This window comes from Lepidochelys kempii, chromosome 11 (assembly GCF_965140265.1).
Source record: "Lepidochelys kempii isolate rLepKem1 chromosome 11, rLepKem1.hap2, whole genome shotgun sequence".
NCBI classification, from domain to species: Eukaryota; Metazoa; Chordata; order Testudines; family Cheloniidae; genus Lepidochelys; species Lepidochelys kempii.
In genome coordinates, this window is record NC_133266.1 from 36,635,299 (window position 1) to 36,649,624 (window position 14,326).

Consider the following 14,326-nt stretch of genomic DNA (forward strand, 5'->3'; position numbering starts at 1 on the left):
AACCAAGATGCAGGCATGGATCAATGGACACTACTTGCAAGATCTTTTCAGCATAAAGCGCATGCATACCCCATGCATGGAATACAGAGGGACCAGCACTTTATTTGCACTCTGCTCTAATAATCAATTATGAATTCCAGAACTCATCAAGTCACTTGTTGTTATGCATATTTTTTCTATCCTTGTTAACACACCTTCTAAGAAATAAAGCTAACACCTTAGTAATTCTAATAATTTCAAACTGGCCCAGAAGATCTGCTTTGATATTCAAATCAACTGGCTGTGTGATTTTCCTTCCTAGTAGCATTCCCATATGTTAGATTTACTGAGAGAGGCCATAAATTTATTGGTTTTGCTATTGAAAGTGAAATAATGAAAAGAGACGATATTCAGAATTGCTAATGTCAGCAGTGCTCATACCAAGGATATATTCTTCTTCAAAGGTGTATTCAAGGACATGGGTATCAGCTAGCATTTAAAAATACAGGGGGGGGGGAGCTTGATTTCTTTTTCATACAGCGTAGCTCCACTATCCTCAACACTGTGATTTACTCTGGTGTAACTGAGAAGAGAATACAACCCTATAGCTCTCATGGAAATTTTCCAGAGCTTTTAGAATTCTTATGTAGAGCTCAATCATGGCTTTGCCATGAGCAGCATGTACACACAGGCCAGCATGTTATTACATTGCCTCAGGAGTGGCTCAGAAAACAGACTGTCTCAAAGAGTCCCCTCCCCATTACCACTTGCTCACTTCTTACTCACCTACATAAGACAAAAGAATAGCTCTGAGGAGGCAGCTTCCTGTCTGTGCCTATACCCACCATGTAGGTAGCTGGTGCAGGAAAATATGGGGCACCTTTTGCCTCTTTCCCTAATTAACTGTTCCTGAACCTCAGTGTAAATACACTGAAGAGCAGGTGGCAACTTCAATTCTGCAGTCACTTCCCTAGATCACTAAAATTTTCTCTCTCATCCTAGCATAACCTGATACCTCAAAGGCTTCAGATCTTCTATTCTGGCCAACATGAAATCACACAGTTCAGATTTATAAGGCCAGAAGGGACCAGTGTGACCATCTAGTCTGACCTCCTGAATAACACAGGACATAGAACTTGCCCAGAATAATTCCTGGTTGAATTAGAGCATGTCTTTCAGAAAGACATCCAATCTAGATTCAAAAATTTCCAGTGACAGAATATCCACCGGTTTCAGAGTAACAGCCGTGTTAGTCTGTATTCGCAAAAAGAAAAGGAGTACTTGTGGCACCTTAGAGACTAACCAATTTATTTGAGCATGAGCTTTTGTGAGCTACAGCTCACTTCATCGGATGCATACCGTGGAAACTGCAGCAGACTTTATATACACACAGAGAATATGAAACAATACCTCCTCCCACCCCACTGTCCTGCTGGTAATAGCTTATCTAAAGTGATCATCAGGTTGGGCCATTTCCAGCACAAATCCAGGTTTTCTCACCCCCCACCCCCCCCACAAATTCACTCTCCTGCTGGTGATAGCCCATCCAAAGTGACAACTCTTTACACAATGTGCATGATAATCAAGTTGGGCCATTTCCTGCACAAATCCAGGTTCTCTCACCCCCTCACCCCCCTCCCAAAAACCACACACACAAACTCACTATCCTGCTGGTAACAGGAGGGTGAGAAAACCTGGATTTGTGCTGGAAATGGCCCAACCTGATGATCACTTTAGATAAGCTATTACCAGCAGGACAGTGGGGTGGGAGGAGGTATTGTTTCATACTCTCTGTGTGTATATAAAGTCTGCTGCAGTTTCCACGGTATGCATCCGATGAAGTGAGCTGTAGCTCACAAAAGCTCATGCTCAAATAAATTGGTGCCACAAGTACTCCTTTTCTTTTTGAGAATATCCACCATAACCCTTGGTAAGTTGTTCCAATGGTTAATTAGCCTCACTGTTAAAAACGTGCACTTTATTTCCAGTCTAAATTTGTGTAGCTTCATCTTCTTATACCTTTGTTTGCTAAATTAAAGGGTCCTTTATTATCAAATTTCTGTTCCTCATGTAGATACCTATAAATGGTCATCAAATCACCCCTTAACCTTCTCTTTGACAAGCTAAATAAATTGAGCTTCAGTCTTTCAGTATAAGGCATGTTTTCCAATCCTTCAGTCATTCTTATGGCTTGTCTCTGAATCCTCTTCAATTTATCAACACCCTTCTTGAACTGTTGACCCCAGAACTGGGCACTGTATTCCAATAGCAGTTGCACCAGTGGCAAATACAGAAGAAACATGACCTCCCTACTTCTACTTGATATTCCCCTGTTTATTCAGGTGAGCTACTGTTCAACTGATTATCTCCCAGTATCCCCAAGTCTTTCTCAGAGTTACTACTTCCCAGGATAGAGTACCTCATCCTGCAGGTATGGCCTACATTCTTGGTTCCTAGAATCATGACCTTATATTTGGCAGTATTGAAACACATATTGTTTGCTTGTGCCCATCTTATTAAGCAATCCAGATTACTTTGTATCAGTGACCTATTCTTTTCAATATTTATCAGTCCTTTGATCTTTGTGTCATCTGCAAACTTGATTAGTGATGATTTTATGTTTTCTTCCAGGTCATTGATAAAAATGTTACATATCGTAGAACTAAGACCTGATCCCTGCAGGTCCCTATTAGAAATATACCAACTCGATTATGATTCCCCATCTACAATTGCATTTTGAGACCTGTTAGCCAGTTTTTAACCCACTGAATGTTCGCAATGGCAATTGTATATAATTTCAATTTCTTAATCAAAATGTCATCCAATACCAAGTCAAATGCCTTATAGAAGTTTGAGTATTATTACATCAACACTATTACTGTAGGGAGCCAGGGTGCCTTCCCTCCGAACCAGAGGGTAAACAGCCACCCTCTCAGCCTGAGTGGGCAGGGCCAGACCAAGCTTCCGCCAATCCCCGGAAGGGGAGGGATGGGACAGGAAGTACAAAGGGCGGGGCCCTTTGTCCAGTGAGGAGAGCACCAGGGAGGGAGACAGACGCTGGCTGTTCCCTCGCGATCCTGCTGCTGACCCAGGGGAGGCCCTGGGCCAGGAGGAACCTGACCGGGAGGAAGGTCTGTGGCGACCAGGACTGCCAGCCGCTGAGTACCTGGAGGACCTGGAAGCTGTAGCCTGGGCCAGCGTGAGTCTGACACAGAGGGGGAGCTGGAGCTGCCAGCAGCGGAATACCCGGACGGGCTGGAGGGACCGGAGAGACCCGCTTGAGAGACCGGGTAGGAAGTAGCTCAGGGGCAGAACTGCACCATGGGGTGGGTGTGTTTCGTCAGCGGGCACGGATGGCCCCCCGCTGACCCAGCGGCGGGACCTTCGCCTCCCGCCACTGTCAGGGCCCTGGGCTGGAACGCAGTGGAGTTGGGTGGGCCTGTGTTCCCCTACCCCGGCCAACCTGCCTTGGGTAGCAGAACTGTGCGCTACAAACCCATACCAGCGCCCTCCCCCCTGCCTGAGGGGCGCGCTGCAGACTTGTGCCGCACCCCCCCCCCGCCTGAGGGGCACGCTACAGACTTGTACTGGTGCCGCCCCGGCCTGAGGGGCGCGCTGCAGACTCCGGCCGGCACACCTTCCCCGCTAATTCCCCAGCACCCGAAGGGTGTGACTAAGACCTGCCAGTGGGACCATAGCTTTCCATCGCCCCCTAGGGGCTCAGAGGACCGACTGAAACCTGTCACAAGTGGTGGAGAATGCGGGCAGGCGATCCCTATCCCTGCAGAAAAGGGTTAGCGCGAGGGGGCCTCTGAAGCTCCCCACTGGAAAGATGGAGATGGAAAGGCTTATCAAGTTCCTGGCTGAGAGCTAGGAGCAGCACCAACTCGTACAGCAGCTGGGCACCCACCAGCAGCAGTTGCTTCAAACCCTGGGGGCCCAGCACCATGAACAACAAACCCAATGCTTCCAGCAGCTTGCAACCCTGTGGCCGGGCCATGGTGGTGCTCAACCGGAGAGGGCAGCCACCCCGCCCCCTCCCGCCCCACCGATCCGTCTGGCCAAGATGGGGCCTGAGGATGACCCGGAGGCCTATCTGGTGACCTTCGAGCGGGTTGCCTCAGTGGCTGGTTGAGCACCTGACCAATGGGCGACCCTCCTCGCCCCATATCTGACGGGGCTGGCCCAGAAGACTTACCGTGGGCTCCCAGATGATGAGGCCCGCATTTATGCTCGAGTGAAAACAGCTATCTTGGATGCCTTCAACATTACCCCGGAGACTTTTCAGTGATGGTTTTGGACACACCGGGCGCCAGACCCCGGGCCGTGGCCCAGGAACTGAAGGATGCAGGTACCCGATGGCTCCAACTCGAGCGTCGAACCGCAGCTGAGGTGACTGAACAGGTCATCCTTGAACAATTCATGCACATCCTCCCACCCCAGGGGAGGGCTTGGGTGTTGCAGCACCGGCCACAAAGTCTGATCATGGCTGTCATGCTTATGGAGGACTTTCTCGAGGCAGAGGCCCCGAAAGGACCGGCCGCCCGTCCCCCAAACCCTGGACCCAATGCACAGAAACTTGAACAGAGGGGGCCCACCTCCCAAACCAATGCACCCCACCGTTCCCAACGACCAGATGGCGGCAGGACCGAGTTTTCCCGATGCCCCGAGTCCACACCACTCTCCGGCCCTGGATGCTTAACCTGACCACCGGGCCCCAGCCCACCTGCAACCCCATGGGTGCCCCCACGTGGCCGGCGCGCCCAGAAGTAGGACCTTGTTTCCAATGTGGCGAGTATGGTCATCTGCAACGGGGCTGTCCTGCAATGGACTGCAACTTTGGCCTGGTGTGCGCCGGGGAGCAACAGGCCCGTCTGCCCTCTGTGGCCAAACTGACAGCTCCCATGGAAGTTGCCGGGGTCCCCGTGGTGGGTCTAGTTGATTCGGGCTGTGGGCAGACCCTTGTCCACCAGGCGCTCTTCTCGGACACCAAGCGGACCATTGGGGAAGTATGGATTCAGTGCATCCACGGAGATGTAAAATCGTATCCCACGGTTCGGGTCCCCATCATGGTGAACGGAGCAACTCAGTTAATGAATGTGGCGGTGGCGTCATCCCTCGCCTATCCAGTGATCCTGGGCCGTGACTGGCCAGACTTCGTCGAGGAGCTCCAATCCTTACCCACCAAAGAGGCGTTCGAGGAAGCCCCGACTGAGAAGAAGACAGGACCTGACTCGAGCTCCAACCCTAGAGCTGACCCAGGTCCCACCCCTGGGCAGGATGGCCTGGAAATGGCTGGTCCCCCTCCTGACCTGGTGGACTTTAGCCGGGATCAAAGGGAGGACCCTACGCTCCAGTTTGTCTATGAGCAGCTGGCCCGGGTGGATGGTGAGGTCGTGGAGGCGCGGCGCACCACCCAATGGCCCAGGTTCAAACTCAACCACGAGCGGCTCTACCGCCTTGACCAAGACCCCCGGACCCAAGAGGTCCGGACCCAACTCGTGGTCCCCCGCATTCATCGTCGGGCTGTCCTGAAGCTTGCACATGACATCCCGGCTGCCGGCCATTTAGGGCAGAAAAATCTGTGGCCAGGGTCCTGGCCAGGTTCTTCTTGCTCGGCGTCCACCGTGAGGTGAAGGATTACTGTGTGTCATGCCCAGACTGCCAACATGCAGCCCCGGCAGGGGTACGGAAGGCCCCCCTAGTCCCTTTACCAGTTGTAGGTGTACCATTTGAGCGGGTAGCAATGGACCTGGTCAGGTTTTTTCCAAAAAGTAAGGCGGGCCATCAATACATCCTCGTCCTGATGGACTACGCCACCCGCTTCCCCAAGGCCGTCTCCTAAAGAAGTATCACCGCCCGCACTATCGCTGCGGAGCTCATGAAGATCTTCGCAAGGATGGACCTCCCACGGGAGATACTCACTGATCAAGGGACCAATTTCACGTCTAAGCTGTTCTGTCAGGTATGTGCCCTATTGGGGATTAAGAAATTGCAGACCTCGGTCTACCATCCCCAGACTGACTGATTGGTCGAACGGTTTAACCGGACCCTGAAGGGAATGTTGCGGCATTTCCCCATCCAGGACCTCCGCCAGTGGGACCAGCTGCTCCCTCCTTTACTACTGGCAATTCGAGAAGCCCCCCAGGCATCCACGAAGTTCTCCCCGTTTGAGCTCCACTATGGGTGGCGACCCCGCAGGGCGTTGGACCTCTTGAGGGAGAGTTGGGAACACAACCCGTCCACAATACAGGGTCTCTTGCAATACGTCTTACAACTGCAGGGGTGGCTCGCACAGGCGGGCGAGCTCGCGATGGAGAACTTAAACACAGCCCCAAGAGCCCAGGAGCAGCACTACAATCGGAGCGCCCAGGCTCGATCATTTGGGCCAGGGGACCGAGTACTCCTCCTGCTCCCCTCGGAGGAATCAAAGCTTTTTGCCCGCTGGCAGGGTCCGTATGAGGTCCTCTGCCAGGTAGGGCCTGTCACCTACGAAATTTGGCAACCTGGTCACAGTAAGGGAAAGCAGATTTATCATGTAAATCTCTTAAAACCCTGGCAGGACCGGGAAGGGCTCCTAGTTGCCCCATATCCCCCCGAACCGGACCTGGGGCCGCAACCACCCAAGAAGTTGGATAATGGTGAGCCCCAGCTAGCAGAGACACTCACAGTTGAGCAGCAAGAACAGGCACTCTATTTAGTAAGGGCATTCCCCAAGACATTCACCATGAAACCCGGGCGGACTACACTCACCTACTGTGTGATCCAGACGGAACCCGGGGTGGTGGTCCGAAAGACAACCCGGCCATTGCCTAGGTGAACACGGGAGGCCGTAGAGGAGGAAGTCCAGGCGATGTTGGATCTGGGTGTTATTGAGCGCTTCCAGAGCGAGTGGCGGAGCCCCATCGTCCTCGTACCAAAGCCAGATGGGAGCCGGCGGTTTTGCATTGACTTCCAGAGGGTAAACGCTATTTCAAAATTTGACGCCTATCCGAAGCCCCGCATCGATGAGCTTCTCGACCGGCTCGGGGAGGCCTGTTATATCACCACTTTAGATCTCACCAAGGGGTACTGGCAGATCCCCTTGGATCCCAGGTCCAAGGAGAAGACCGTGTTTCCCACCCCTTCAGGGTTATACCATTTCACCCGGATGCCTTTCGGCCTACATGGGGCCCCGGCAACCTTCCAACGTTTGATGGACCGGGTGTTGCAACCACACATGAAGTACGCTGCGGCCTACCTGGACGATGTGGTCATCTATGGCAATAACTGGGAGGAGCATCTTAACCAAGTAGCGGCGGTCCTCCGCAACCTCCGCACAGCCGGGCTTACAGCCAATCCAAAAAAATGCCGAATTGGGCAGGAGAAAACCACTTACCTGGGGTACACCTTGGGCCGGGGACAGGTCCGCCCCCTCATCGGGAAAGTCCAAGCACTCCAGGAATGTCCGGCGCCGACCACCAAGAGGCAGGTGCATCAATTCTTGGGCTTAGCTGGTTATTACCGGCAGTTTGTACCCCACTTCGCAAGCATTACGGGCCCGCTAACGGAGCTCCTGACCAAGGACAGTCCCCGCCGGGTGCATTGGTCCAACGAGTGCGAGACGGCCTTTCGAACTATCAAAGAACGGCTGTGTAGCGATCCAGTACTCTACAGCCCTGACTTTCATCGTGACTTTATCGTTCAGACTGATGCCTCAGGTGTAGGGCTTGGGGCAGTCCTCTCACAGGAGGTGGACGGGGAGGAACACCCTATTGTTTACCTCAGTCGGAAGCTGTTCCCCAGAGAACGGAACTACTCCGTCATAGAGAAAGAGGCCCTAGCAGTTAAATGGGTGGTCGATGCTCTCTGCTACTACATCCTCGGGGCCCCCTTTATACTGGTTATGGACCACGCACCCCTGAAGTGTCTTAATAAGATGAAGGACAATAATGCCAGGCTGATGCGGTGGTATCTAGCTCTGCAGCCCTATGCCTTCACGATTCACCATCGGACGGGACAACGCCAATGCGGATTTCCTATCCCGCCTCGGAGAGGGTGAGGACACCAGCTCCGAGGATCGGGAGCTGGATTTGAGGGGTGGAGTATGTAGGGAGCCAGGGTGGCTTCCCTCCGAACCAGAGGGTAAACAGCCACCCTCTCAGCCTGAGTGGGCAGGGCCAGACCAAGCTTCCGCCAATCCCCGGAAGGGGAGGGATGAGACAGGAAGTAGAAAGGGCGGGGCCCTTTGCCCAGTGAGGAGAGCACCAGGGAGGGAGACAGACGCTGGCTGCTGGCTGCTCCCTCGCAATCCTGCTGCTGACCCAGGGGAGGCCCTGGGCCAGGAGGAACCTGACCGGGAGGAAGGTCTGTGGCGACCAGGACTGCCAGCCGCTGAGTACCCGGAGGACCTGGAAGCTGTAGCCTGGGCCAGCGTGAGTCTGACACAGAGGGGGAGCTGGAGCTGCCAGCAGCGGAATACCCGGACGGGCTGGAGGGACCGGAGAGACCTGCTTGAGAGACCGGGTAGGAAGTAGCACAGGGGCAGAACTGCACCATGGGGTGGGTGTGTTTGGCCAGCGGGCGCAGATGGCCCCCCGCAGACCCAGCGGCGGGACCTTCGCCTCCCGCCACTGCCAGGGCCCTGGGCTGGAACGCAGTGGAGCTGGGTGGGCCTGTGTTCCCCTACCCCGGCCAACCTGCCTTGGGTAGCAGAACTGCGCTGCAAACCCATACCAGTGCCGCCGCCCCCCCCCCCCCCCCCGCCTGAGGGGCGCGCTGCAGACTCGTGCCGGCGCCGCCCCCCCCCCCGCCTGAGGGGCGCGCTGCAGACACCAGCCGGCGCCGCCCCCCCCCCCCGCCTGAGGGGCGCGCTGCAGACACCGGCCGGCACACCTTCCCCGCTAATTCCCCAGCGCCCGAAGGGTGTGACTAAGGCCTGCCAGTGGGACCATAGCTCTCCATCGCCACTAGGGGCTCGGAGGACCGACTGAAACCTGTCACAATTACCTTTATCAACCAAACTTGTAATCTCATATAAAAAAAGATATCCAGTTAGTTTGACAAAATCTGTTTTCCATAAAACCATGTTGATTGCATTAAGTATATCACCCTCCTTTAATTCTTTATTAATCAACTCCTTGATTGGCCATTCTATTATTTTGCCCAGGATTAATGTCAGGCTGATAGACCTATAATAAGACCTGGGTCATCTTGTTTACCCTTTGTTAAATAGTGGAGTAACATTAACTTTAGTTTCATTGGCAGTTATGAAAAGGTCCTCTTGAGGCTATGGACAATTATTCCTTTAAATTTTTATTTAAAAGATAAAATCACAACTGAAACCAGGATACTATTAGTATTTTACAGCTTTGAAAGAGCTATTTTTTGAAAAAGTCAAGGGGGGGAATCCATTTCATACCACAGTGCCTGACTGACATCTCCACTGTACTGTCAAGATAAGCCATCCATTAGTCTGAGATTGGTGGATGTGACATATAGAGAAAAGAAAATAGGGAAAAAAAAACTTTTTTTCCTTTCAAATTAATAAGTCAGAATATGCGATTTTGAAAAATGCTCACCACTAGCTTCACTCTTTTCCCCTTAAAATCCATGATAAAATTCCCACTGACTTCCATGGAAGCAGAGGTATGCCACCATTGAGCACTTCTGTAACTTCTACTTGTACTACCCAGCTTAACATGGAATTGTAGTGATAGTTATTGATTTTTATATTTAGAAAAAAGCATCTTTTCATAAATATTGAATTGTGTTCTCGATCTTTGTGCTTATTTTCTATGAGAAAGATAAAAATGTCAGTTATCATTAGAATTATTAATTAAAATTTAAAAGCAGGCCAAAGAATACCATTCATTTTTTGAAGTTCTGAAAAATGTCCGCTTATTAACCTTTTGACAAATCTAGTCCTATTGTGTCAGTAATACTTTTGATAACTTTGGGTCAGACTGCTAACTTTCGGTTCAACATCTACACAATTTTACGTGCATCTATTTTCTGAAAAAAATTAAATTAAAACAATTTAAGAAGAATTAAATCAGTAATTCTTACCTTCATCCTCAGTGTAGCCCTTCCAGTCAAACGGAGTCACTGTTACATTAACAAATGTACCATTTTCACCTATTGTGCTGTTGAAGTATGAAGTAATATTTGTTTCCAGAGTAAAATTGTCTGGAGGCCACTGCAAGCATTTATGCCTCAAGTTACCCATGAACAGCTGCAGCCCTATTAGTGCAAATACACTCAGGCAAAATACAGTCAGAATCATGACATCTGAGAGCTTCTTCACAGACTGAATTAGGGCTCCCACAATAGTCTTCAAGCCTGCAAAGAGAAAGGGATTTTTATTATGATGTTCATCACATATTTAAAACATAAAAGTAACAATTTATACCAATAAAGTTAAAAATTTCATGCAGAAGCCCAAATAAATGGTTGTAATGTGTGTGAAATAACATTTTATGAAGAGTTTTCTCTTGTGAAGATGAATACATAGCTGAAAGTTTATGTTCATTTGAAATTGTGAATGTAAATGAATTGCACATATTCCAAAACACTTGTTTTAATGCCAAAACAAGTGATTTTGTTATTCATGTTTTACATGAACCTCATGTAAAGAAAAATCTTTCTTTTTAACTATTTGCCAATGGTAAATTTAACTATTTGCCAATGGTAAATTTAACTATTTGTCAATGCCTCCTGTCCCAAACCTTTGCTAGTATCAGTTTTATAACATACTGCATTGTTACAACAATAGTAAAGAGCTTGTTAAACAGCAAATGGGATCAGATTAAAGTTATAAAACTGGAGAGGGTTTGGAAAATAATAGAACTTTAAGATAATAAATCCCCCATGCGATGCCCATGCTATTCTTTATTATCTTATTCCTTTATCTTCATTAGTAAATCAGTGTTTCAAACAATTTTTGTTTTCACAGTCACAAATATCCACAGCAAACACTACATTACATCATAGTGGTAAAATACATATGGGTAAGAAAACCTCAGTATTACTGATTTTTTGTTGAATGTGGAGAAGAAAGCTTGACATCATAAGATGCAAACCACACAGGCTGTAAATTGCAATGTCTCATGCAAGAATTTGTTAAACTCAAAGGCTGATTTCAAAAGGAAAAAAGCTAATGTTAAAATGCAAAGAATCATAGATTTCAATCAATTCTATTATCTTATGATTCCTGTTTTGGTTTTTTTTGGCAAGCAACAAGGCTTGTGTTAAAATACTGTGAATTGAACTTCAATGGAATGAAATTCAGCCTCAGTGTTTAACCTAGCTCTCACCTGGAATGACTGATATTGTTTTCAATGCTCGGAGAACTCTGAATGTTCTCAACGCTGAGACATTGCCCAGGTCCACAAACTCTGTCACATATCTGTAATAGGGGAGTTCACACACAAACACAATGACAGGATAAAAAGGAACAGTTGGGAGGTACAAGGGACCTAACACCTTACACCAGTTACTTCTTACCTGGGATTACAGAAATAGTTTTCAAAGCTCTCAATACTCTGAAAGTTCGAAGAGCTGAAACATTGCCTAGGTTTACAAATTCTGTTACATACCTGTAGGATTAAATCACAGTTATTCAGAATTTAGGCAGATTTTATGCTACTTATGAGGGTCTTTCATTAAAACCTCTTTGGTGATTTTAGCTAATAAATTAAAAAGTAACAGTCAGCTGTTTACCTTTCACTGCAGTTTGCCTGCATTAATTTGCCTTCATGGCCTTCAGTTAAATGTAAATGTCTCTGAAGCAAACCACAGTGATTTTACTTTGAAAGCATAAAATTTATCTAGACTAGACTGGAAAATTGGAGCATATAATCAAAGGGGTTGCTTTATTCTGGTTAGAGAAAAATGCAGAACATCAAATTAGCTTCTATAACACTAACTGTATTAGTGGCTCCTGCAGTATATATGCTTACATTGGAAGATGAATACTACAATATTTATGACATGCAAGTCATTTTTAGACACAGAAAATACATATTCCCAAAAATTTCCAGTCTAGCTTTTTGGGGGTCTTTATTGACACTCATTTCATGGCCTTTTATGCTCTTCAGTTAAAAAAACAAAACAAAACTTACGCAAATGTAATGACAGTGAAATCAAGCCAGTTCCATGGGTCTCGAAGGAAAGTAAAATCTTCTAAACAGAAGCCCCTTGCAAAAATTTTTATAAGTGATTCAAATGTATATATTCCAGTGAAGGTATACCTGGAAAAAGTATCCAAGAACTTAATAAAGACAAATACTAATTCTTTATAACAGTTTTATTTTCTCGTTGCTAAAAGTCTTAGAAATAAAATTAAAGATTTAGCTAATTTCAAAAATTCAGAATAAATAAAGTAAATAAACAATGTCTATTAAAATGCATTATTCACCATTATAAGTATCCTTATATTCTAGTACAATATTTGTGATATACTTTTGACTTGTCAAGGGTGACTAGAGTGTATAAGTAGATGCTCTTTAGTAGCAATTGTATAAATCTAAAGAAATAATATAATAGATTTTTACAATACCATTCTATGAAATTATAGATGAAATTATAACTAAGGCCCACTTGGTCTATTATTGTTGTCCGACAACACTGTAAGATCAAGTTATTTTATATTGCCTGGGTCACTAACTTCTAAAACCTCTAATATTAACGCTGAAGAATAGCATGTGCTTAAAGTCCCATTTCAGTAGGACTACTGATGTGCTTTCCTGAGTTGGCATCTACAACTAGTTTCAGAGTAGCAGCCGTGTTAGTCTGTATTCGCAAAAAGAAATACATCTCACATCATCCGAGAGCTGTAGCTCACGAAAGCTTATGCTCAGATAAATTTGTTAGTCTCTAAGGTGCCACAAGTACTCCTTTTCTTTTTATCTATAACTAGGTGGCTATTGTTTTACTACTAATGCAGTAGTATAATCAAATCAACAGTATTGGCCAGAAGGCATAAAAACACTATCAAGATGCTACGTCATAAAGATGAGGAAAAATCTTCATGTGAGTCAAAGAGTAATATTATCCATGAACATTTGCCTCACCTTTTTCTGTACTCAAATTTTTCTTTCGAAGAGAGGAAGATTTAAAACACAATAAATAGTTTTATTTAGAGAGAAAACAGTAGTAGCGTCACACACTGACTGCTGTCAATGTCCTTCACTGAAAATAAAATAATGGTTCCTAGAAAAATTCATTTCAGATATATGGATATATTTAAAGAATATAGGTTTAACTTACTCTACATTCTTTGTCCATTCCGGAGGGTTACTCATGGTCATAAACACACAGTTGGTCAAAATAGTGCACATAATAAGCATGCTGAACAATGTATGTTACAGTCAAGGAACACAACAGTAAATTACACAATAGCACATTAAAACACATTTTAATTTCAACCAAATTCTGACACATATAAAAATCCCATTGATTTAAGTGACAATTCCAGATATATTTTTAATACAGTATCAACCCAGAAGTTCTCATTAGTAAATTAAACTTTATTAGCACTAAATTCACTTGTGGTGTAAGCAGAAGCAATTCATTTTTTAAGTGTCCCTATCCAGTGCTTTGCGCACACTAAAAACAGTAACAGATCATAACAATATTAAGTAATGAACTCTCCTCATCCCAACAGCTTGTTGACAGTAATAAATAGCAACTTCCTCCCTATCCCACTTGAATCTACTGGAATCTTCTCTAACAATTTAATAGCTTGGGAGAAAAGACACGTCTTGCAGGATGCTCAGAAAGTCAGAGAACTAGCTTCTCTTGGACCAAGGGAGGAAGCAAGTTCCAAAGTTGAGGAATCTTCATTGAGAAGAAGTTACCTGCAGCTCCTTTGTGATGAAATCAGGAGGCTGTCAGCTTGTGCATCTCCCCTGATCTGAACTGTCATGGTATTACATGAGCTTAAAGATAGCGTCTCTAAGGGACCTAGAACCCTGGATAACGGTAGCAAGACTCATATCTAAAAGACAAGGTTTCAACAGACTCACTGAGCACAAATAAAAAGAGTATTTAGTTACTGCTGCTTCTAGAAGCAGCTGGGAATACAACAACACATCAGGTAGCCAATCTACGTAACAAATGATGAATAAAGTCTATTTGTTTACTCCACCAAATAAGCCAAAATAACCAATGTCTAGTTTTCCATTTACTTCCCCCAATCAAATAAGCATTATCACAGCACTGTCATCCACTTGATGAAGACATTGTACCCTATGTTTCCTCACCAACTCTCCTGGAATTTGATTTTGAACTAGAGGAGGGCAGCAGAATATAAGCTGAATCCTGGCAGAGAAAGAGCATGTCGGGGAAGATGAGCTCCTGTGGAACT

At 46.7% G+C, this 14,326-nt stretch overlaps 1 protein-coding gene across 8 annotated transcripts in view; it reads right to left on the reverse strand.

Annotated features, from left to right (window-relative positions):
* LOC140895606 (sodium channel protein type 1 subunit alpha) overlaps positions 1–14,326 on the reverse strand; it is a 181,912-nt gene that overhangs the window by 83,744 nt on the left and 83,842 nt on the right. For 5 of the 8 annotated variants that reach the window (XM_073305718.1, XM_073305720.1, XM_073305717.1 and 2 more), the window contains 4 exons: positions 13,228–13,315; positions 12,081–12,209; positions 11,274–11,365; positions 10,027–10,299 (listed from right to left, as the gene is read on the reverse strand). In XM_073305718.1, coding sequence (XP_073161819.1) covers positions 10,027–10,299; positions 11,274–11,365; positions 12,081–12,209; positions 13,228–13,315 — 582 coding nt within the window. Of the gene's footprint in view, positions 1–10,026; positions 10,300–11,273; positions 11,366–11,463; positions 11,556–12,080; positions 12,210–13,227; positions 13,316–14,326 lie in introns of all 8 variants that reach the window. The other 3 variants (XM_073305721.1, XM_073305719.1, XM_073305722.1) reach the window with 2 other exon arrangements.